The sequence below is a fragment of the Lepidochelys kempii genome, chromosome 11 (genome assembly GCF_965140265.1).
Source record: "Lepidochelys kempii isolate rLepKem1 chromosome 11, rLepKem1.hap2, whole genome shotgun sequence".
Lineage (NCBI taxonomy): Eukaryota > Metazoa > Chordata > Testudines > Cheloniidae > Lepidochelys > Lepidochelys kempii.
The window spans coordinates 62,036,323-62,061,495 of record NC_133266.1 but is presented as its reverse complement, the minus strand read 5'-3'; the positions used below and the strand labels follow the sequence as shown (position 1 = coordinate 62,061,495).

The 25,173-nt window shown below is 43.4% G+C and overlaps 1 protein-coding gene across 2 annotated transcripts in view; it reads right to left on the bottom strand.

The window, feature by feature from the left end:
- Window positions 1-1,178: 1,178 nt before the first annotated feature.
- Window positions 1,179-25,173, bottom strand: part of PARD3B (par-3 family cell polarity regulator beta) — a 602,621-nt gene continuing 578,626 nt past the window's right edge. For both annotated transcript variants that reach the window (XM_073306519.1, XM_073306530.1), the window contains one exon: window positions 1,179-5,667. In XM_073306519.1, the coding sequence (XP_073162620.1) occupies window positions 5,307-5,667 (361 nt within the window). In that variant the 3' untranslated portion in view covers window positions 1,179-5,306. The remainder of the gene's footprint in view (window positions 5,668-25,173) is intronic.

Here is a 25,173-nt window from a genome sequence, read left to right as displayed (position 1 = left end):
TTCATCATTACATCTGAACAGGTGCCAATGTACTATACGAATTATGGCCCTGATGCTGCCACGTTTGCATAAGTCTGAGCATGTAAGTAGTTTGCCATTGACTTTAATCGGACGACTCTCATACTTCAAGTTAAGTACCTGCATCAGAGTTTCAAGGATTCTGAAATGCACGTAAAGGAAGCACTGCACCCATCTCATTGAAATGCAACCTCAGCTGGGGTGGAATGGGGTGGCTGTTACATAACACACAGCAACACTACGCTTCAGGTGAGAACAGGAAATGATGAATTCTGCTTTGAATTGAAATTGTGGAGGGAATTTAGGTTGGCCAAATTTTGCTGCTGGAATTTGGTCACAGCTATTACAGAGTTGACCATCTCTTATGAGCCCCCTTGTGGCCAGGGGACCCTGTAGACCCCTGCCTCAGTTTTCCTTCTTCAGGGCCCTTAAGAACTCCACACAGACTTTTTTATGGCTGACATCATCCCTGCTTGGAGCTGGCTGCCTAACAGGAACAGTTCAAAAACAAGACTCAAGGTTCCAAAACACAGTCTGTCTCCACATCTGTAAAGTTCATTCTCTGCTCTGGAGTCTTCTACCACATCCAGAGCTCTTGTCCTGTCCCAGCCATGTTCATGAAGCCACTCCTAGCCTTTCCTAGCTGGAGCTCAGCTTTCTAGGTCTGGTTTCCAGCCTCAAAACCCTTCCTCCAGTCAAGGGTCTCCTGCAGGCACCTCCTGGTTGCTGCAATTCTTCCACAGCCTCTGCTACAGCTTCCTTTACAAGGCTCAGGTGCCTTCTCTTAAGCCCAACCAGGCAGCAGGTAATCAGTCACGGGTGCACTGGACGCTGTTCCCTCTGAAAGGGGTCAGTCAGCAGGTGACAGAAGCTAACATCTCTCTGAAAAGTGCCATGGTTTTACAACTCATCTGGAACATGGAACGCCCAATAGCAGAGCATCCCCTACCACAATGCTGGGGCACTGATTCAAAGCTGGCTCTGAGGGACTCAAAGTTAAGTGTAATGAGTTATTATCACCATTTTCTGCAGCAATGCCGGGTTTCCCTTGAAGTTCTCCCACTAATTCTGACCACGCCAGATCACAACCCAAGAAGATGATGCCTTCAGAAGTGCAAAGAAGTGATAGAATCAATATACAAATAGATGGTAGTCTGTAGTCTTAAAGCCTTTATTTTAATGCAAAATAAAACAGGTAAAATGTATATAGTTATATATAACAAAAAAATGCAAAATCATTTGTGGTACCAAAATTTTTTCTCAAATTTGGTGTTGAATCCTCCCCCCATGATGATTTCACTGTATTTTTTATTCAACACACACAACCATAGTCAGGTATCATAAAAAAGCCAAGAAATAATAGAAAAGTGACTTATAAACAAAACATCCTGGTTTATTATATATTGATAGTAACCGGCACTCTCCAGGGTGTGCACGTAAGGTTAGAATACTCTCGCAAACAATGGCAATCAAGACTGCCGGGTAGCGCCTCATCCTGGGAGGAGGCGAACAACTTCAATTCAGTGGGCAGCCTCAGGATCAGGCCCCAGAAGAGTAATGAGATGGGATTCGCTCAGAACTCTCTCTCTGAAAATCAAATCTTTGATGATGCTTAGGAGGAGGAGGAAGAGGAGGAGGAGGTAGCACTTTCACTCTGTACAAAAATTAGGCAGCATATGAAGCTATTTCTAGTTTAGGACATTTGTGTGAGCTGGTGTCCACGGCTACAGGCATTATTTAGGGATGGGTTTGCTTTTATTCTTGGGTCCCCTCCCTTTGTCACAAAAACATCTTTGCAGGAGTGCCCACAGAGCCTCCTTAGAATAGTAGTTATCACAGTGGTAATGTTTCCTCACAGGACAATGTCAGTGGATCACGAGTGCTTGGTCACTCAGCAAGTCACCGGTTTCTATTTGTGTCTCTAAATCCTTCACAGTCCAACTGCCCCTTTACATGAAACAGAAACCAGTGCTGCAACTCAGTGGCTTGGGGAGTCACAGCAGCCCTCCTGGCATGCAAGCAGGTTGCTCTTGTTTAATCTTGACTCATGCCACTGTGCAAACGTACAGTGTTCTGGCTCCTGCAGCAACCTGGGCTATCGTTGCAAACCCAGATCACGGCAGGAAGGTTTTTGCTGGATTGGCACATTTTTGATGAAGGAGTGTGAGGCAACTATGTGTCAAGAGCATTTCAGACACGTAACACTCCAAAACATATGGACATATGGGGAAAAGAGCAACCTGTTACTGAACGGCTCTTTTGGATTTTGCAAGTGGTGTATTTTCAACTGTCAGTTGTAGCACCTCGTGAAATTTGCACGGTACATATTTTCCACAATATGGTGCTAAAATCATACATTGCACAGAAGCAGACTATATATACAGTAGTTATATACCATGCTTTGCAAATACCGTACCTCTACAAGATATTCAACCAGCAAAATGCTGTTTTCTCCTGGACCAGCACCACAGATTACCGAGATGGTCTGTGATACCTTTTGCTCCTGTCCCCCAGCAAGGTCAGAAGTTTTCTCCTTCATAGCTTCCAGTCGTGTACGATGTGTCCATAGATTATACTAGTATTGCCTACGTTTTTTTTTTTTTAAAGTCTCCTCTGTGTAACCTGTTGGGTAAGATTAACAACTCTGAAGGTGCTCGTTTGATCTGTCTGCCCTAACCAAGAGGTGCCATTGCAGTCAATGTGAGCTTTCACAGGAGGTTTCAGGTTATAGAGAGACAATTGAGCAAGCCCTTCAAAAGCCATAAATAACCCAGAAGCTGTTTCCATCCTGTTTTTATTTGGCCCTGGCTCATGAAACACTGGAAATGAGTTCTGTAAGCTGTGCTGCAGAGCATTTGAAGGGTTAGTAGGTAATGAATGATAAGGCAGTAGCTTATATTCAGAGCTGTTCTTAATTGTGGTCTGGCTTGATCAAGCCACTGTCACAAACATATTAGTTTCTTTACAGCTGGATCAAATGTATCTGGGGCTGTATTTCAAAAAAGGAAAGGAAAGTATTTTAATTTGTTTTCACTTCGCTTTAGGTGGATGTTCACGTCACTAGCAGCTACCCTGTGGCTACCAAATCTTTATTAACAGAGTATACCACCCAGTACAGAAAGCTCGTTCAAAGAAGTACAGGCTGTGTGTGGCATGTACCCTACACAGTGTTTACAGTGGAATGGGAATGCATCTAATGGTTGGAAGAGCCCCTTGGAATGCAGCTGTGCAAACCTGTGTGAGACTCAGATACACCGTGCCCCAGTCTCTAGAGATTGAATGAATCCTTACCAGTCCTGATAAAGGGATACGCACCAGATGAATGGACCCTTCGTGTGATCTATAACTGGGAGGTGACCTGTGCAATGAATCCTGACGCATTTGTTGAGGAGAGGGGCCCAAACTCCTTACAGGAGAGGGGCCCAAACTAGCTTCTGTTACTTCCAAAGGCAGAGCTTGAAGAATTACGGACACTCAGAAGCTACTTAAAACGTGTTCCTAGTTACAGGCTCTGTGGTTCCCTAAGCAATGCTTAGCATGACAAATCATTGAGCAAAGCATCCAAGCATCTGAAGCCTGGTTAGATTGCGTAGCAAATGTCTGTGGAGTTGAGAAGTCGCATGGCTGGGAGGCACATTTCAAACTGCCGCAGAGCATCTTTTACCTCCTTAAGGCCACCCCCAAGTCCTGGAGACTGCAGAGCAGCCCTGAGCTAATGTCTGCAGCGAGCTCGGGGAATGAAGCTAGGTCCTTCTCCTACCTTCTCTCCCTCCCTCCCCACATGTCCTTCCCCTCGTCTTCTCTTTCTCCATCAACCTCAGCTTCTCTCTTCTCCTCACCTAATTGTTTTAAAAAGCCTTAATCGTTTAAGCCATTCTCCTGGTTCTTTTTCTCTTTGCCCCCAACGTTTCTAAAGCAATCTCTCCTCTGTTATCCTCATTCTCTTCCCCATCCCCTGTTGCTTTTAAAAGCCTCAAGCCTCCTTCCCCCTCCCCTTTTCCAGTTGCCTTGTGGAGCACTGCTGGGCGAATTGGCATTGTTTGGCACTTCACACAGAACCGGCACTGCCAGAGCCTGACCTTCCTTGCAATGATCAGCAGCGGGCCCTGCATTAACAGGTGACAATTTGAACGGCAGGAGCCATGCACAGTGACAGCAGAAGGATAGGATAGAAGCTTACAACTGCAGGCTCAGAATTCATTAACTGATATGCCAGCAGATGCCTTTATGCAAACCTGACTAGCGTGGGGGCAAGTACGGGCTCTGCCCTCCCTGATCCATCTGAATACCTGATGAAGTAACAACTTTAATAGCACTTACTGTACTTCACGCCTAGGGCCAGATCCTCAGCAGGTATAAATAGGATTAGCTCCACTGAAGTCAAGGAAGCTACACTCATTGACAGCTGATGAGCATCTGGCCCCCAGGCGTTACTTTTAAGAGCTGTGCTCTGCATAATATACATACACATGGGGACAGACAGACAGACATTCTTCAGATGGTTGCCTTGTCCCCTAATGATCCTGTAGGACAGTTCTATGAATACTGTCCAAACTGCCCAAGTATGGCTGAGGAAGTTTAGTTCATTTTAGTCCAACTGTATTATTTGCAATATGAAAAGAGGATAAACTTGATGCAGAACTACAAAAAAAGGGGGAATACCGGATGCATGCTCCAGCAAAGAAGCAGAAAGAGGAAGATATAGGCAAGATTAAAAATCCATGACTACGGCATTCTCAAAATATAAAACTGCTGGTTCGAGTGGGAGTGGAACAGGACGGAAGTCATTTGTGAACTCACCACTGCACGTGCCACTAGATTACACAAGACTCTCTGCTCCCACGAAGAGCCTTGTAGCAAGGGAGCACTGCACTGAATACATGTGTCAGGTCACTAGAAGGCTTCTGTGATATAATACTCCTGTGGTGTGGATCCAAAATGGACTCTTGTGATGCGCTGTGTGTCTGTGTGTGTGTGTAACCAGATGTGGTAAATAGCCCTGAGCTGTACTAACAGTTACACTTACTTTTCAGCCATCACTTTCTATTTTTAACTAGCGTTAAAAACATTTGAATGCCTGGTAACGCACGTACCTAAAAGACACTATCTTAATTTGATATGGCCCAAGATTCCTAGGAAAACGAACCAATCCTGAGGCAGGCTCAGTAAGAATGATTCCAGTTAAGGTGCCATTCCTACATGCAGTTAAGCTTGTTAGGACCAACTGTAAAAAAGGGAATGTCAGGAATCCTTCATCCCAGCCCATGTTGACAAAGTCCAGTTTCAGGCTATACAGCTGCAGTCATGGGATTCTTCTGCCTGGAATCCTGATGTCTATATTGGTATTGATCCGGGCTGCTCCCACGCTGTCCTGTTCGGCTCATTTCATTATAAGCTGGCACTCTGTGTGGTTGGGGAGGTGAAGGCGGGACATCCTGGCGGAGGGGTCCCTTGTGCTGGGTGGTTAGTTGTTGGGCTGGGTAATACTGGGGGTACTGCAATTCTGCTGCCCTCACGTCTTGTGCACGAGAGTAGTTTCCTTTAGAGGAGTGGACAGCAGGCTGCCCTCCTTGGTAGTATGGAAGATCTCTCTCTTTGTATAGTACTCGTGGCCCTGTTAAATACTCCATTGGTTCTGCTGGTCCACACCTGGGAAGGAAGAAAATACATCTAGATAAATAAAGCAGTATTCCAAGCCAGCAACACACTGTAGTTAAAGTTCTACATGTAATGTGGGACAGGAAATGCCATCTCAGCAGTAACTCGACCTGGTGAGTCATAACAGAACTTGGTGCAATATTTCTAATACGCAGGACACTGGGCACAAGGGTCCTGCGCACGTCACAGCCCACTGACAAAGGAAGAAGAGCTCTGCAGCACACAAAGCCAGCCTCCCTTGATCCATTTGCCATAATGGAAACAAAGATCCTTCAAACAATGGGTGTTTGACTGTGTCTTATCTAGCCTGAGGATAAACAGATGAGTTTGGGCTACAGCTTTGCAAATCCCATAAGCCTTATGTGCACAAATAATCACACCTCCCAGCCTTGGCCCACTTTTTTCTTCTAACATGTCAGACTGTAAAACTCCCAAAACACCATAGTTGGAAATCTTGGAACTCCTGGAAGAAACAAAAGGGATGTTAGGATACAGTGTCTGTGATTAATGGGCTAGCCGCCAGCGAGGTTTCCATCCACCCCCCACCCCCCCTGGTGAGCTGGAGAGCCTGATGTTAGGTCTGTTCTGTAACTTGTTTGTATCCATAAGGGCTTGGCAAGCTCTGGTGCATGTGAAAAGCAACATGTGAACATGTAATCCCAGAGGATGGGCTATAAAGTCCCCTCTGTACCTTTCTGTGTCTTAAATTCCACGATTTACACTAATGAGGGATTGATATTTCTCCCTAGAATAGTTTAACATGTGATACTTCTAAATGGCAAAAATAATTGCTCTGCATAGATCCGCCACTGCAGCACCCACAACAGTTCAGCACATTTCAGAGTTTTCTACTTCACTCGGGCAAAACCTCCCCTTGACTTCAGAGGAGTTTTTTGCCTGAAGACAAGCTGAAGGAACTGCAGGATTTTGACCCAAAGACGACGGAAAATGTAAATTAGATATACCTGCCCTAGGGGCACAGGACTAAACTCATCAGTTGTTGAAATAAATGTTAGTGGATTTATTAAAAAAATCTCTATTGTAAAAGGTATCAGGTGTCAAATTTGCTGATGACTTTCACTTCCTCCACCAAACTCTCTCTTTTGTTCACACAGGGATTTTATAAGCATGCTTCTCATTTCTTAACCCGGGCTCCCCTCCCAGATGCCATCGAAAATTGTTTTGCATGAAGTGAAACACAACATGTGGTTTTCTGCTGCACTCGTTTAAGCCCATGGGGTAAATCACAGACATAGGCAATGAACAAACATTATCTGCCTTGAAATGAACCTACAACACTCCCCCTGGAATCGCTTAGTGCAAATGTTTCCTGTTTAAAATGGAAAGAGAGAAAGGAAGAATTCCAGGCCTTGGACTTTTAGGACCCTACGGTCCCCAGAGACGTTTTGCTTTAAAAACAGAACATTATAAAAGACAGGCCCTCCTGTTTTTTTCATGAGACAGTCCAGGCAAAGTGCTGAAGGGGTTGAAGCCACCCTCTGAGACACTAAAAGGACTCTTAACCCCCCATGTGTTCAGACAACTGGTATCTCTACCCTCACACGTAGGCCTTGCAACAAAGTCTAACTTCCACAGCAAACCAAAGGGTTGCTCCGTGTGTTTCTACCAGAGGTGGTAGGAATGATGACAAGACTGGTTGATGAGCCATCCACACCATATCTTGCAACTGGAAGCTTGTGTTTATGTGCAAGAGAAATTAAAAGCGGAAGAAGTTGTGTGTCAAGGAATAAAAAAAAGGGAACAAATGTTAGTGTGTCATACTTGGCATTAGTTTCCTTTTTCAAGACTCAAGAGACAGACGAGCAATGCTTAAAAGGATCTTTGTCAAGATAATGGTCATATGTTTTCATGTAATTTTTCTTAGCTGTTATCATTAGACAGAACTTTTGCTAATCATGTTTTTAAAAAAATCAAAATAATGCAAACATGCTTAGGACAGATGCAAAGCCCAGTGGGAGTCTGGGCAGCTTTGAATTGGGCCCTTAATGCAAAGCTGAACTTATGGTTTTAAAGTATTTCAAATGTAATTGGTGGAAAACAGATTCTGTTAAAGCTGCAATTAGAGTTGCTGTTGGAACAAGCTGCCATGCATCACCAGTTGCACTCTCAACACACCTTCACTCTTCAAGGGTCTGGGTGTGGCAAAGAAGGAGCATTATGTGTCCACACAGCTTGGAGGAGGGGCAGCTGTAGAGCATGGGTGCTGACTTCCTCTGTTTCCAGGGGGTGCTCTGCCCCCACTCCACCCCTTCCCCCAAGCCCCTGCCTCTGCTCAACCCCGGCCTCGTTCCACCCTTGCCCCTACTCCTCCTCCCCCCGCCCAGTGCCTCCTGCACCCCGCTGAATAGCTGATCAAGGCGGGCAGGAGGCACTGGGAGGGAGGGGTAGCAGCTGATTGGCAGGGCTGCTGGTGGGTGCTCCAGTTCCGGAGCACCCACGGAGTCGACGCCTATGCTGTAGCGTACAGGGAATGGCTTCTTTTCAGGAGAGTTGAGTGTGCCGGGGGCGTAGAACCCTCCAGAGCAGAGGTGGGCAAACTACAGCCTGCGGGACCGTCCTGCCCAGCCCCTGAGCTCCCAGCCGGGGAGGCTCACCCCCGGCCCCTCCTCAGCAGCCATGCTGCCACACAAGCAGCGTGGCTTGCACCTGCCCACCTCCCAGGCTTTCCAACAAGCCTGTCCTGCCGCTCAGAGCAGCATGGTAAGGGGGTGGGGGGAGGGAGGGGCAGGAGGTCCCAGGGGGCAGTCAGGGGACAGGGGGAGGTCGGATGGGGCGGAGGTTTGGGGAGGGGGGTGGTCAGGAGACAGGGAGCAGGGGGGCGGGAAGGTGGACAGGGGTCAGGGCAGCCAGAGGACGGGGGAGTAGGATAGGGGGTTGGGTCCTGGGGGAGCGGTTAAGGGTGCAGGGTCTATGGAGGGGGCAGTCAGGGGACAAGGCGCAGGGGGGCTTAGATAGGGGGTGGAGTCCCTGGGTGGTCGGGAACAAGGAGCAGGGGGGGTTGGATGGGTCGGGGGGGCAGTCAGGGGACAGGAGGGTTGGATAGGCATGGGAGTCCTGGGGGACCTGTTGGGGGTCGGGGAGGTGGATAGGGGTTGGGGCAGTCAAGGGACGGGGCGGGAGGGGGAGGATGGGGGTGGGGTCCCGGGGGAGTGGTTAAGGGTGCGGGGTCCAGGGATGGGGCAGTCAGGGGACAAGGAGTGGGTGTGTTGGATGGGGGGGAGTTCTGAGGGGGGCAGTCAGGGGGTGGGAAGTGGGAGGGGGTGGCTAGGGGGTAGGGGCCAGGCTGTTTGGGGAGGCACAGCCTTCTCTACCCGGCCCTCAATACTATTTTGCAACCCCGATGTGGCCCTCGGGCCAAAAAGCTTGCTCACCCCCGGTCCAGAGTAACATTGGGAAAGGAAGAAACCAGATTCCACAGTCAGAGTATTGGAATTAGGTTTGATGGCCAATTTTACCCATGCAGGGTGTTCCCTCTCCAGGCCCCTCTTCTGGGGGTGGAGTACAAATGGCTCAGCTATGCCTGTGGGGTCAGGCTTGGCAGCTGGAGGATGGTCAGGCTGGGGAAGGCGTGGGTAGAGCCAGGCACATGGGTCCACTTCACACAGACGCTTCGGAAAAGCCAGTGTGTTAATACTTCTGCACCCTTCGGATAAAAAGCCATGATCCGAACACTTCAAGGGAGTCTCTGTGGGCAGGGAAGGCTGGGGGAGCCCTGGCAATTCTGCTCCGGCGACCCCAGGAGGGGAACGATCTGAGGACAACTCAACAAAGGGTCCTTGTGTATGTGTCAACCCCCTTTACCCAGCTCACTTCCCCAGGGTATTTCTGAAAGGAGGGGAGGGAATGACCCAGGCCATTGTTCCTATTTATAATAAGCCCTGAATGTTGAAACTGAACTATTCCCTGGTGATTCATTCTAGATCATCTCATGATCCCTTCTGGCCTTAAGCTCTGTGTTTCTATTACTCGCTCCCCTCCCCTCCCCCGCCTTTATGCTTGTTGGTTTAGTATGGGTGATTTCCTCCCAGCTCCAGGCCTGCTGGCATTAGTGACTTTAAAAGGGAGTCAGAGAGCGGCTCGAAGCACTTTTTGGAGCCCCCACTCCCTACATCACATTAACCAGCAGCTAAGAATTTGTAAGACTAAGAAAAGGAGAGAGAGCTGGCGCCTGACCAACCCTGAACGTCCATTTTATTATTTTTTAAAGTGGACAGAAAGTCAGTATTTTTAAGGCGTTCCCCCCCCCCCCACACACACAGATGCCAACCTGCAGCAGCAGAAATGTCGTCCCCAGGAAAAGCTGCACTCACACGAATAAAGGGAGATTCGGGGGCAATTTCTAATAATGGTGATTCCAGAGAGCTACTTTGAAGCACCTTCATTTTCATCTGACCTCATGCAGCCTGCTTGTGTATGTTATTACTTTCCTTTAAAAAACAAACTAACCCATAAGCCAAACCAAACACCTTTTCAATTGCAGCCCCTTGGACACAGTGTTCACTTCTGAGTAGAAGAAAACAACTCTGCATTTTCTCTCGGCAGAGGCCCTAATGAAATTCTCTCCCCCTCCCGCTCTGTTTTTGTTAGCTCCTGGTGGGTTCAGAGTTCAGAAGGCTGGTTCACACCTCCCCAGTGACCCACAGTTTGTGGGTCAGACCAACAACTAGAAGTGGAAAATCACTGACCCTTGGGACCCATCCAAACCCCACAAATTGGGTCAAACAGGTCCAGCCACTCCAAAGGGCTTGATAGGAGCGTGCCCTTTAAGAGGACTTGCTGAGCATGAGCTGCTCTGACCCTCAGCTGTTTGCTTTCTGGTCAGTTGTTTGACCTAGAGGGCCAGTGGGCTTAATGGCTGGCTGCAGATGGGGAACTTACACACAGGGATGTGCTGATCTTGTAGCTCAGCCTTTTACTGACTGGCTCACTTGGGCCTTTTCCCAGTGAAGGAGTTGGGAGCAGAAGATGCAGGACCAGCTACGTTAATACACTTCTTGTTAAGGAAGATCTGGGAAGAGAGAAGGCAGGAGCACTGACTTCAGGGAAGGAATCAAAGCCATTAGAGCCGCATGAAAACTCTCTCCCCTAACAGTGACATGATGTAGGCAAAGTGCCTTTCAAAAGCCTGTTTATTGAATTGTGATGATGGGATATACGATTCCCCACCCCCACAGAGAAGGTATGGCACAGACAGAAGTAATGGAAACTTCCCCACGCTTCCTGCCAACTTGTTTCAACCTTAACCTACTGGTTCAGAGCTGTGCTGGTTGATCTTCAAACCACTGATCAGTTAGGAACTCTGATCCATTTCTGTAATTAGGAGCCCAATATAACCCTTGTTTTAAAGGTGACCTGCAAAGGAGGATTAAAATATTGTGCTTGTGCCCTTTTTTAGTTCTTGCTGATGGATAAAGAAGGCTTGAAAATTTTTTCTTTTCCTGCTTGTTTTTACCTTAGAAATATCAAGAATGTCAAGTCTGATATTCCCTGGTTTTGCTATGAATCTCAGAGAGCTTTCAGGGTTGTTTACAACCTAACTGAAAGGAGCAGATTCTTTAAGGAAGATCTTCCTCTTTCCAAAATGTTAATTAGTGATTGACGTTAAATGGCTGTCAATAAAAAAAGTTTCAAATGGACTACAAATCATTTCCCCTCCCGCTTGCTCAACTTCTGCTCTCTTGGGTCTTGTGATGTCCCCATTTCAGTAATGAGAATTACTGAAAAAAAATTCTCCTACTCTGGCGGGAAGTACTAATTGAGATATACCTCAAGAAGTCACGTACTTTGTACCCAACGGAAACCCATACTTGGCTGCAGCCTCTTTTGCATCTTCTTCCATGACTGTTTAGTCCGTGCAAGACTTAGAGAGATCCTGGGTGATGGCATGAGGCACCAAAGGTGGTGATTAGAGTGCCAAAGAGAACAGAGTCCTGTCTGTGTCCCAGGATGTCAGCAAAGCACTCTCTATATATGCATCACAATGGAATGCTGCCTGTTCTCTGTGATAAGGGCCCCAACTACATATAAAGGCTTAAAGAAGAAGACAAAAACCAAGAACAGATCTAGGAACTAAATGAGGCAAACAAACAATCTTACAACAAACATATGAAGTGTTTCTTCTGAGAGCGGACCTTATAAAACTGTTTCTGACTTATATTTTTAAAAATCCTGGCTCAGTGGCTATGTAGTTTCGCTCTCTGATATTTAAAGTCATGGCACATAACAGAGAAAGCAGTGCTGGTTCAATCTGAGCACCAAGAACTTCAGTAGCTTAATAGTCAGTGTGCAATACCTAAAAAGTCAATGCAGGTTTTAAAAAAAGTCACTGAAGTCTCTCATTTGCAGGCTGGTTACTCCTAAAACAAATTTTCTGTGTCATTTCAAACCAACATTTATCAATTAAGATCTTGTTTTTTGCATTTAAATGAATGAAACCAAATTTTGTATCCTAGCACGAGGAGGAAATTGCAGCACAAGGCATTGCTCTGTTGCTGCTGACAGTGAGATGGCTGTACCTCTCAGCAGAAGGCAGATGGCTGTACCTCTCAGCAGAAGGCAGATGTCTAGCAATGTCATACCAACCTCAAACACACCACACACAGATTATTTATGGGCTGAGCTCGTGGAGGTGCTTACTCCTCCTGTCCTTTTATCAACAGTGCACGACTAAAAAACCAGATAATGTAAACGAATACAATCCTAGCGTCTCATGTAGCACATGCCATGCAGAGAGAGCTGTTTTTAGTTGGAGGACTGTTGTTTGGAATTCCTTCAGTGTCAGGTTTCCAGTTACCAGACCCCTCATCGCTGGTGAAGGCACGAATGCGGTTGGACAGGATTAGCAGAACACTTTGCAATGCATAGCTTTGATTGATGCATATTACATAGCTTTGATTTCTATAGGCTTTGCAGACCCATAAAAGTAATGATCATTTCATGACCTATATTAATGGGGGGGGGGGGGATGGAAAAACATCGACTTTTGCTACTTGCGTTTGCTTTGGATTGCAAGGAGGAGAGGTCCCTCACAGTTTGCTGGGAATTCAGGCAGGGATAAATTGCAGACACAAAGCAGATACCTAGGGCCTGATCCTCCGTTCACAGCAGTTTTACACTGTTGAAACTCCTCTAACTTCAACAGGTACCCCGACTGACCCTAGTGTAAGTGCTTGTCTGCACCGGTTTTGTGCTGCTGTAACAACAGAGCTAAAGTTTTGAATATAGTTTAGAAACCAGTATAAAGTAGTAAATTCCCACATATGTGTGCAGTTAGACCATATAAGGGTGCTTATATTGGTATAGTTATAGCAGGACAAAAACTGTGTGTAGACCAGCCTTAAGTGATTGGAAAATCAGGCCTTTTTCTATTTGAAAGCATATCATGGATAGCCTCTAACCAATAAAAAGTATTGGAGATGACTGGAACTCCAACAAATGCTAGTCAGAGATCTTATGAAAATATAGCTTATGTTTGCAGGGCACATTTTAAGGGGTTCAGCGGGTGATGCTTGTTTATGGGAACTGGAAAGGAAACTTGATGGCAGAAGAACATAAGGCAGAAAAATAAGGTCTTGGATGGACAATGTGGTATCCTGGGTGGATTAAAAGGAGTATTCGTCCATAAAGAGATGAGCAGAGGACCATAGGGAATGCACTGCCCTGGTTGCAAACTTTCTGTAATGGTGACGCCACAGAAGCAGCAGCATCGGGACTCATTTCGAGAGGTGCTGGGCACCCAGAGCTCCCACTGAACTTATTAGGGGTTGAAGATATTTATCAGGTTCTCAGTGCCTCTCAAAAGTGGGACCAAAACAGAGAATTTAGCTACTGATGACAATTCTCCACATAGGCCAAAAGAGGTACAGGAATAATAATTAAAAAAAAAAAAAAAGCAATTCAGTAACCTGAAAGAATGTTTTAAACTTCTACCACGAGATTACAACAACACATGATTTGAGGCTTTCCCTAGGGAGCTTAATGATTCCTTTTGTACCTATGAGCACCACCGTAACGGCAACTTACCGAGCCTCTTCTAGAAAATAGAAATAAACTGTGCTCTACTCTGGCCAGCATCAGAATTTAGGGAGGGATTTTCACAAAACACTCAGCACTGACTAAACTCTGCTCCTACTGAAAGTAAGTGTGAAACTCCAATTTATTTCAGTGGAAGGAATTGGGCCAACTTTTGAAAATCCCACCCTCTGTGCAAAATCCCACCCATAAAACCCAGCCTACAAATACCAGGAGCCATGATAATTAAGTAATTAGGTTAAAAACTAAAAAAAACCTCCAAGCACAGTGGTTGGTATTTTATAAGTACCTGATACGGATACAAGACAACTGCTCTGGTAATCTTCCCTAGCTCACTCCCTCTCATTTTGTTCATCTGCTCTCAAGCGTGGTACATCTCCTCTGGTGGGGTATATGGAATAAACAATTGGCTATTGAGCAAGACATTTCTGTTCTGTGATCTTTTCAAGCTCACAGGGGTCTTAAAGAGATCGGTAACTTAAGTGGTGAACCGTTACCACATATGTCATTTCGAATGTTACTCATTATTAGACACCGCATAATGCCTTGTGAGTCATTAACCTCTTGGCATCAGCAACCCAGACTCAATACTAGGCAGTCATGTCTCTTGCACTAAGAACCTCCATGTGCTATCATGTGAAAGGCCTGGATTAGATTTTCACGTCCCCTTGGCCTTTTGTTTCCTAGATCAGCAAGCACTGAAAGCTCACTATAGAGACAAAAGTTCTCAGCCTTTTGCAAGACTGTCTTGCATCATACTGCAATAACTTCTCTGACCAATCAAGGGAGTTATACACAAATGGGAATCCTATCCCACTTGTCTTGACTATTGTAACTCGGGGGTCTTACGACCTGTGGGCAGGTGTGAACCAAGGGAGATTTTGTGCCTGGCGTGGGGGTGAGGGGGAATCAAGTTACATTCTGAGTGTAGAAAAATCTATTAAATCAATGTTTACATGGGGAATCTTGTATTTTCAAACCTTAAACAAATGAAGCCTATGTAAGAGGGTTATTTTCAGTATTATCAGCTCAATTCACTAAAAGTCACTCAGTATTTAGAAGAAAAAATATCAAGCTCACACATCTGAAGCTGGCAAAAGAAAAGAAAGCTCAGGACCCCACTGAATACTCCATTTAGATTTAGACTCATACCCAAGGATGACAAATACTGAAGAGGTGCAACAGTGCCACTACTGTGAGCCAGGTTACACTGAAGTCTCTCTGGATGTTATTTGTATTACATGAGCCCCTAAAGGCTTCCAGTTAATATTGGGACCCCATTGTACTAGACACTGTAAGAGAGAGTCCCTGCCCCCAAAAGATTACAGTCTAACTAGACAAATCAGGCAAAGAGTAACAGGGAAAGAGAAGCACTGAGGGGGTAAGGTGACTTGACCAAGGTCACCCAGCAAGTCAGTGGAAGAACCAAGAGTAGAACGCAGGTTAGTCCAGTGTCCTACCTAGTACTGCTGCTTTTCTGGGTGCTGCCAAGGTGGAAATTAAAGGTCCCATGGTGTTTTTAAAAAGGTAATCCCAGTGCCCCATCCAAAATTTCTTCTCTTAAAAAAAGCACAGGTTGTATGTAATGTCCAGGGCCGCATGAGAGCTATTGCTGAACATATAATAGTTCCTCCTTTTGCCTGTACACTCGCTGAACTACCAGTATCCAACTCATTTCGCACAGCGCTTTGAAAGACACTAAAACCAAATCCAATTCCATTCGTCACATGAAATGAATTTAAAGCACAGTGATTATTTAGCTGTGTTGTTAAAATGATTTTCAACAAATAATCAAAGTCATTAAAAGAGTCTTTTGAAGTAACAACCCCCCAAGCTGAGGTCTTCACTATTCAGCCATTGGGATCTGAACAAACTGTCTGATCTTCAGCAGGCTAGTAAAAACCTGTACGAATGGGTTATTAATGTTATTACCAAGCTTTTTTTATTTTTTTAAATCATCCTTCATCTAAATTAAAGCATTTCTAGCAGTTTTCCCCCCACTGCCATGATGGAGCACGGCTGTCAGCTATACCTCCCATGGTACAAACTGGGTGGTAAAATCATGCTTCAATACATAAAGGAGATATACAGCTAGAATTAATGGTAGCTGGTTATTTTCCCCTTCATTTCTTTTTGTTTCTGGATTCAGTTAAACTCACTGAGATGTCCTGTTTTGTTTTTTCTTCCTCGCAGTAAAACCAAAGCTAAAAGTCCTAAGGAAGCTGACAGTTGCTTTTGCATAAAAGCTTTTGTTGTCTTTCTTTAGATGCTATTTCAACCCACATTGTTGATTTATTGATTTGTTCCTAAACAACTCAAAGAAACTGTAAATTCATCCTTTATTCCCTATTTGTATTTTGTTTGAATCTAGACATTTACTTCTACCAGCATATGTAAATGTGTATAGATAAGCGGTTCTCAATCTTCCTTGCGTCATGACCCTCTTCTGATAACAAAAATTTCTACACGACCCCAGAAGGGAGGACCAAAGCCTGCGCCCACTTGAGCCCGACTGCCCTGGGTGGCGTGGCCAAAGCCGAAGCCCAAGGGCTTCAGCTCCAGGCAGGGATCCTGTAGCCTGAGCCCCGCCATCCGGGCTGAAGCCCTTGGGTTTCGGACCCGGGCAGTGGAGCTCAGGCTTTAGCCTTGGACCCCAGCAAGTCTAACGCCAGCCCTGGTGACCCCAATATAACAAGGTAGCCACCCACTTTGGGGTCCTGACCCACAGTTTGAGAACTGCTGGTGTAGACTATAGATTTCTCAACATACTGCGCTCCATTAACACTTGACTAACTACCCCCTCTTCAGCCAGTCAGGAAACATCAGCTGCAATAATTTAAATCTAAAGGTTTATAACAGGATAAGTGACTGAACATATAATTTTACAGCTGCAGTTAAGGAACTTACAAGGTGTGTAAATCTCCATATTTTTGAAGGCAAATCAGGTAATTATACCTGACAACTACTCAATTTGCAGCCACAAGCAAGGTTACAAACTTTGTGAGGCTCCTCAAGTTTGGCCCTAAATAACAGGGGCCAAATCCTGGAACCAGTGCACACCTGTGAACTGGGAATCTCCCAGGCAAAGAGGACAGGAATCCTCCGCACAATGCATACAGTAGCTGTAGTGTTTATGCCGGCTTTATTCTTAAGATCTCCCACTGTTACACTAGCATAAGTGCAGCTGAATCTGGGGAACAACTGTAGATTAAACACACTATTTAAAGGTTTTACACTGCCTACAGAATTACCATTTTTTATATTGCTGCCCAACACTGTAGTATCTGAGCATCTTCCACGTAAAGTCAATAGCAAAGTCCCCAGTGGACCTCAGGGAGTCTCTGCCATTTGTTCCTTTTCTGGCTCAAAACTGAGGCATGGGGGTTTTACCACCATTTTGCCTAATACAGATCAGACCAGGTGTAGCCCACTTTTTACACTAGAGACAGTGCAGTATGCAGATGAGTTAAAGAAAAATTACAGTGTAAACACCACCACATTCTGTGGAAGGGAAATGGTCAGTGGATCTGCCTCGTCATGGATCAATCCAAGCTCTTCCACATCTCAACCCTTCCCCATGCCTTTAGGGAAACAGGAAGCCTCCACAGAGCAGAGCTAGGAAGATCACTGAGGATGTAGACTACTTGAGCAGTCTCCCCAGTCCTGCCCCATTCCTTTCCACAGCACGACTGCAGTTGAAAGAACAGGAGTACTTGTGGCACCTTAGAGACTAACAAATTTAGTAGAGCATAACCTTTTGTGGGCTACAGCCCACTTCATCGGATGCATAGAATGGAACATATAGCAAGAAGATATATATCTACATACAGAGAAGCTGGAAGTTGCCATACAAACTGTAAGAGGCTAATTAATTAAGATGAGCTATTATCAGCAGGGGAAAAAAAATCTTTTGTAGTGATAATCAAGATGGCCCATTTAGACAGTTGACAAGAATGTGTGAGGATACTTAACATTGGGAAACAGATTTAATATGTGTAATGGCTGACTGAGAACAACTCTTCCTTAGCTCTCATCCCCTAACGCCCCTACTCTACTTGCGCTACATTGATGACACCATCATCTGGACCTATGGAAAAGAAGCCCTTGAGGAATTCCACCATGATTTCAACAATTTCCATCCCACCATCAACCTCAGTCTAGACCAATCCACACAAGCGGTCCATTTCCTGGACACTACTGTGCTAATAAGCGATGGTCACATAAACATCACCCTATACCGGAAACCTATGGACAGCTATACTCACCTACATGCCTCCAGCTTCCATCCAGGACACACCACACGATCCATTGTCTACAGCCAAGCTCTAAGATACAACCGCATTTGCTCCAATCCCTCAGACAGAGACAAACACCTACAAGATCTCTATCAAGCATTCCTAAAACTACAATACCCACCTGCTGAAGTGAAAAAACAGATTGACAGAGCCAGAAGAGAAGTCACTACTTCAGGACAGGCCCAACAATGAAAATAACAGAACGCCACTAGCTGTCACCTTCAGCCCCCAACTAAAACCTCTCCAGTGCATCATCAAAGATTTACAACCTATCCTGAAAAATGATCCCTCACTCTCACAGATCTTGGGAGATAGACCAGTCCTCACTTACAGACAGCCCCCCAACCTGAAGCAAATACTCTCCAGCAACCACACACCACGCAACAAAAACACTAACCCAGGAACCTATCCTTGCAACAAAGCCCAATGCCAACTCTGTCCACATATTTATTCAAGTGACACCATCATAGGACCTAATCACATTAGCCACTCCATCAGGGGCTTGTTCACCTGCACATCTACCAATGTGATATGCCATCATGTGCCAGCAATGCCCCTCTGCCATGTACATTGGCCAAACCGGACCGTCTCTATGCAAAAGAATAAATGGACACAAATCTGACATCAAGGAATCATAACATTCAAAAACCGGTAGGAGAACACTTCGACCTCTCTGGCCACTCAGTAAAAGATTTAAGGGTGGCAATTTTGCAACAGAAAAGCTTCAAAAACAGACTCCAACGAGAAACTGCTGAGCTTGAATTAATATGTAAACTAGATACCATTAACTTGGGTTTGAATAGAGACTGGGAGTGGCTGGGTCATTACACATATTGAATCTATTTCCACATGTTAAGTAGCCTCACACCTTCTTGTCAACTGTCTAAATGGGCCATCTTGATTATCACTACAAACGTTTTTTTCTCCTGCTAATAGCAGCTCATCTTAATTAATTAGCCTCTTACAGTTTGTATGGCAACTTCCAGCTTCTCTGTATGTATATCTATCTTCTTACTATATGTTCCATTCTATGCACCCGATGAAGTGGGCTGTAGCCCACGAAAGCTTTTGCTCTAATAAATTTGTTAGTCTCTAAGGTGCCACAAGTATTCCTGTTCTTTTCGCGGATACAGACTAACATGGCTGCTACTCTGAAAACTGCAGTTTTCAGATATGGCCGCAGGCATTGTAAAATGTTAGCTAAGAGTAAATGTGTAATATGGACAGGATTCAGAACGAGAAGGCTGTAATCCTGTTTTAGTGATTATATGGCTACTAAGAGGTTAACCCGTGGATCTGTGCAATGAGTGTTTGTGTCCCATCTCTGACTGAATTCTGGTCTTTTGCATGCATTTTATAGATACTGTATGTAATTAACTGTTATCAGGTTGTTATGCAGTGTGATGAAGTGTGAACTTACCATTCAATTGTTTTCCTTGTTTTCATTGTTTACAAAGTCCTTGCTATTCTCCAAAATGGCAGCCTGGGATGGTCTGCTTATTTGATTAGATTAAGAACGTTTAATGAACCTAATTCTAGTACCAGAAAGCATACTGTAGTGAAAAGTGAGAAATAGCTGTGAATCCATTTAATTCTTCAAATGCCACTTCAACACATACAATGTAATAGGGTGTGTGGGTGTGTGGGTGTGAGAGAGAGAAAGAGAGAGAGAAACATCAATGCAATGTTAGAGACTTTAACTGCACAAAATTCAGAAAATGCAAGATATAGTTCCCACAAGCAACTGTAACTCAGCCCTTTGTGCATATGTAGCATTTTTATTACTATACATGGCATTAACTTTAATACTTTTAGATATATATGAGCAATGTGGCCTGTTCACAGATGTGGAAACCATAATTGCTGACTTTTATGCGCTTAAAAATCTCCACATTAATGTTCTGGAAGTATTTTTTTTCATTTTGTTGCATTTAATTTCCTTGTTTAAAAGAGTCAGATGCACACAAACAATTTAGTGCATGTTCCTAGGTATTAGGCTGCGTGCGGGGGATTTTCACAGGGTGGGTGTGTATGTGTGTGTGTCGGGGAATCTTCCCCTACAGAATGCAGAGCACCATGTCCACATAGTGCAATAGCCAGTGAATATGTGTAGAAGTGAATGCCCTGGTCCCAGACACATCCTCCAGTCCTTGCCCACCTTGGATAGCCTCACAGATCTATATTTCATGTATAAGATGTGCACCCCCTGAACCACTGCATAAGGGAACCTCCATGCCAAGAGGAGTGGTAGGATTTGCCCAGAAGTGAGGGAAATAGAAGAAACAGCACCTCCTTAGTGCAGCCTGTTAAGAATCTGGAAGATATTTCAGAGTGGTTTAAAGAAGGAATCTCTCAATTTGGCCAACTGCTATGTAAAGAATTAAATTCTAACACTGAAACAAATATTTTACATAATGAATCAATCAAAGAATTATCCTTTCTCCAGTGTATTTAAATCAAGGAAATCATCACTGACAATAAAGACCTATTAAAATAGCTCATTGAAAGCCACAGTTCCCCAGGCTGCTGATTCACTAATGAATAACAAAGGTCACTTCAATACAACACAGTGCAATGTATTTTTAGACCATATAGTGCAATGTATCTTTGTGCAGGATGTTCGTAAAAAGCATCAGGATGCTTCCCAGAGGGAGGTAGAGTAGAAAGAATGCTTTGCCATGGCTGAATACAACAGAGGCCGGAAGGAGAATAATGCAATGAAATGTGGAACATGGTGGCATAAAGTAATTGCGGTTTGATCCAAAGACTTCAATACATTTTGGATTAGGGCTTTATAAAGGGAAATTATATTAAGAATAGAAGAACCAAATAAATCCATGAAATAGCTGTATCCAGGAAGTCCCCAGCAAGTACTGTAGTTAAGGTTCAAAATCAACGACCTAATGGAGAAAGTGAATCCCCTGAAGTACTAGATTTGGATTGCTAAGAAAACCCCTTCTACACATTGAGAAGTTCTGTTACATTATTTTCTTTTAAGAAAAGAAAGACTGGAGTAAAATGATTTTCATACTTTCAAATAAATGTTCATTGTCCAGAGAGAACTCTGAATTCTGCATGGACTCATGAAGGAACAGGATATTGTACTGAATGGATCTTAACAATTACATTTTGTGGATGTTATCATCAGACCAGTGGGCTATCTATTTCAATATGTTATCTCTGACAGTGGCCAGAATCAAATCTTTCTGAGAAAGTTTCACAAAATTCCATTGTGGACAATTATGGCATAACCCACCAAATAAGGAAGCTTCTTCCCAGCCTCATCAGTTAGTTGTTGGCTTATGCCCCAAAGCATAAAGGAAATATTTTTAAAAACCCAAACAATTGTAAAAAATGAAACCACAGGTTCCAGGACACAATTCTGCAGTAAGAAGTAGCTCCAAAGCTGCAGAACAACAGAACACTTGGTGCCACGCCTCAACGGCAGAGTCTGTGCTATTGGAAGTTATCAAAACCCAGATTTTAAAGATTTTAAATGTAAGATCTTGAGATGAGCCAACAAGATAAAATTCAGATCTCGAATTGAGCATCCATCCCCGAAGTTCAAAGGTCTGAGTTTTGGGAACTGGCAAAGCTCATCACAGAAGTAAGTGCCAGCTGTGATGTTTACACCCAGGTCTGTACTTTTCCAAAGTTCAGGACTTTCTGATCTGCGGTTTTGGCTCACACCCATCTATAGTACAAACATAGTAAGTGCTATTTCCAGTAGAAAAGTTTAAATGTTTGATGGTCCCTCTTTTTTTTTTTTTTTGAATTAAGCAAAGGATGAACACGTGGAGCATTCATCATAATATGAAACACTTGATAAACGCTTAAAAAGGATCTTCTTGCTGTTTTCTACATGGGAATGGTACAAGACAGCATTCCTTTTCTAAGGATGCAAAATGGCTCTCTGCGTACCGAAGTAGTCGTCCTTTTAAACTTTTAACACTTCTGGTGCAAGCTGATGCAACTCAAAATGAAATGTCTAAGAAGAAAAGATCAGGGTTAAGGGCTTTTTATTGATTCTCCCCCTCCTACCTCCACTTTGGGATTAAAGTGATTTCCATTGTGACCCAACACTAGATGTAATTATAATTTCCATTTATATTTGTAGACTGTGTACAAAGAAGTGTAATAACGGACAGTCGAACATTTTCCATTGTCCATTAAAAAAGAAGAAACATTTCTGATGAAATCTCTGTAAGACCAAGGAACCACTGGAGTAATCTCTCACTAACAGAGCTTTCCTTAGATGTTCGATAACAAAAGAGAAGGGAGAGCAGCCAGCTCGTCACACAAAAGAATTACGTTAAAATGACATTAGGGTTGATACTCACTCCAATAATATCAAAGAAATTCTGCATTAAGAGTGCTAACAAGTGGCTGCAAAAAACAGTCATAGAATTCAGCAAATAATTTGTTTCATTAGTATTTACAATGTTAAGTGGAAAATACTGCATTCATGCAATGTTAAGGACGCACAGTTCAAATTGTAAAAAAAACTAGGAGATGCAAAAAATTAAGTTTCTGCAAGTAACATTGATTCAGCCACTTTGCACCTCCTGTGTGTTTTATAGTATGGACACAGGCCCTCCTTTTTTCAGTTTTTATTTTAACATTTCCTGGGAATGTATCAGTGTTTCTTACAAAAATTAAAAAATGGGCCAAAAAAAAAAAGGCAAAAAATTAACATCACAGTTTACTGTGTTAATATTGGGGGGGGCGGGGTAGAAAAAAAAGCAACAAATAAAAAAAATAAGAGTATTGAAAGTAAAAGAAGTTCAGTACTGTGGTTTATTTCATAAACAGTACATTAACAAAACATACAAATATGCATGTGTACACGTGTCTTCCTCTACATTGCCTTACTTTAACAGATAGCCTCACATTTGCACTTAGACTAACTTATTATTAACATGAACACATCTACCTAATGTAATGTCTTGGATTTTCTTAACAAAATTAATATTTTCATGTATTTGAGTGTTCCAAATTTTGGGTGAAAATCAGTAAAAAGCAAATAATAGCGTTACAGAACCCAGGAATTTTTCAGTAAAAATTGAAAACGAAGGGCCTTAAGCGTGCATTTAGGCTGGGATTTTCAAAGGAGCCTAAGAGAGGTACGCACTCAGTTCCTACCAAATATCAAAGTTAAGCACATGCTTAATTACTTTGCTGGGCCTAAAAATCCTGGTTATTAGCCCTTGCTTAATTCCAATTGTAATTACATTCTACCTACTCAAAATTCCCTGTAGTTTCAATTGGATAAGCTCCACTGTTCTTCAGTTTCTGCCACAAACTGTTGGGTAGAATTAGTATGTACTGTTAAACTTTCACATTCCACTCCATAGGTGACTGCATTATAGCCACAGGTAAAGTGATCTCTGGATACAATTTTCAGAAATGCCTTAGTAATACAAGTGATGATGGAGAGGGAAGGTGCGTTAAGTAATATCTTCTATTGGACCAACTTCTGTTGATGAAAGAGACAAGCTTTCGAGCTTACACAGAGCTCTTCTTCAGGTCTTGTCTCGCTAATATCTCGGACCAACACGGCTACCACAATACCACAAAGAAGCCATGCTGAACATTTTATTCTCTTTACATGCAGTTGTAAAGCGTGTTGACTGTTTTGGGATCGTTAGGTGAAAGGCACTGTGTAAATGTCAATTTTTCTTACATTAGAACGTTCTGGTGTTACTTTTGTACAGTTTTATTTTGGTTTTGCTGTATCTGCAGTATGAATTATTACTTGCTGTTGGTTGTACAGCGTAACAGTACATTCGCTCCTGTGGGTTTTGTTTTTTTAACTGAGCCTCAGACCTGTAAAAGTGAGTGCACACACACCATTCTTTTTGTATATATTGCTTCTCTGTTTTTCAATACATGGAGTCAAAATTCATAATGAAAATGCCAAATCCATCTCAACAAAAGGGGTGAAATACTGTCATATGAACACAGTCTGCTGGTACCTTGATCCATGCAAAAAGTCATTCTCATGCATTTTTAGATGTGAAATCCCGCTGAGATTGTTTTTGCTTGCCAGATTTTGTTGCGTCCTACAGTAGATTGCACTGCAAAGTACCTTTTTTGACCTCAAAACAAAGGCTATTTTTTTTCTTTAAATGAAAAAAAGCTTCTACTATTAAATATGTGAGGACCTCCCACTTTTTCACGGGGGCTTTTTACTCAGGCTTGCGACTGCTAGTTCTTCTCTCTTCCACCAGGCATGGCTGCCAATTTCCAGAGCTCAGTTTGACAGAATCTAACACACAGTTCACATTCTCTTTGTCGAATTACATCTGAAGTGGAACCAAAATGGTTGGTAATTCACTTTCTATTAAAGTGTAACACCCGCCTTTCTCACTCCCTATGGCTGTTATGTAGTGGACATGTTTCCATGTTCTGCTTTGTTTTTTCAGCTGTTGCAAGAGTATGGGATATCAATTACTTTGTGCTCAGAGGATGCTGACCAGAGGAACAGCTCCTAGCTCACGTTACTTCTCACCTCTCTATCAATTGCTGTAACATCTAAATGAATGCCTATTGGAGTCTTCTTGAAGCAGAGCTCTCTCTCCCTTTTTCCATTAAATGGCTCATCAGAGTGGATCAACCCTTTAAAAAGTAATATTTACTAAAATGGGATACTTCCTGCTCAGCTTTTAAAAAACCAAAAAGGAGCACTAAGCTAGCAAAGTGAGGCCCACATTAATATAGATTAAAATCAGCAGCAAGTATGAATTTTGTTAACACCTACTTAATCAGATACAGTTGTATTTTAAACCTTGCTCTGTGGCACATAAAGATGTTAAGTGCAACAAGATACTAACGCTGCTTAAAGACTCAGTTAAGCTTTTAATATCTTTACTGTTTCCAAAATGCAAAGTTATTTAAAATTCCAGTCTAATGGTATACGTATTATATATGCTCATATATATGCTCATATGGACACATGAATAAAGTTTTTATTGGCCTGGCCACATAACTTATTAATATTACTTGTGGTGCAGCCAGAAATGAGTTATGCAAATCCTCCCAAATTAGGGTCAATAAAACCTTTATGCCATTTTACACCATCTTGAATTTTATTTATCCCACATTTTGAAGAAAACCTACAGCAGAACATTTTGTACAGGCATCAAATGAT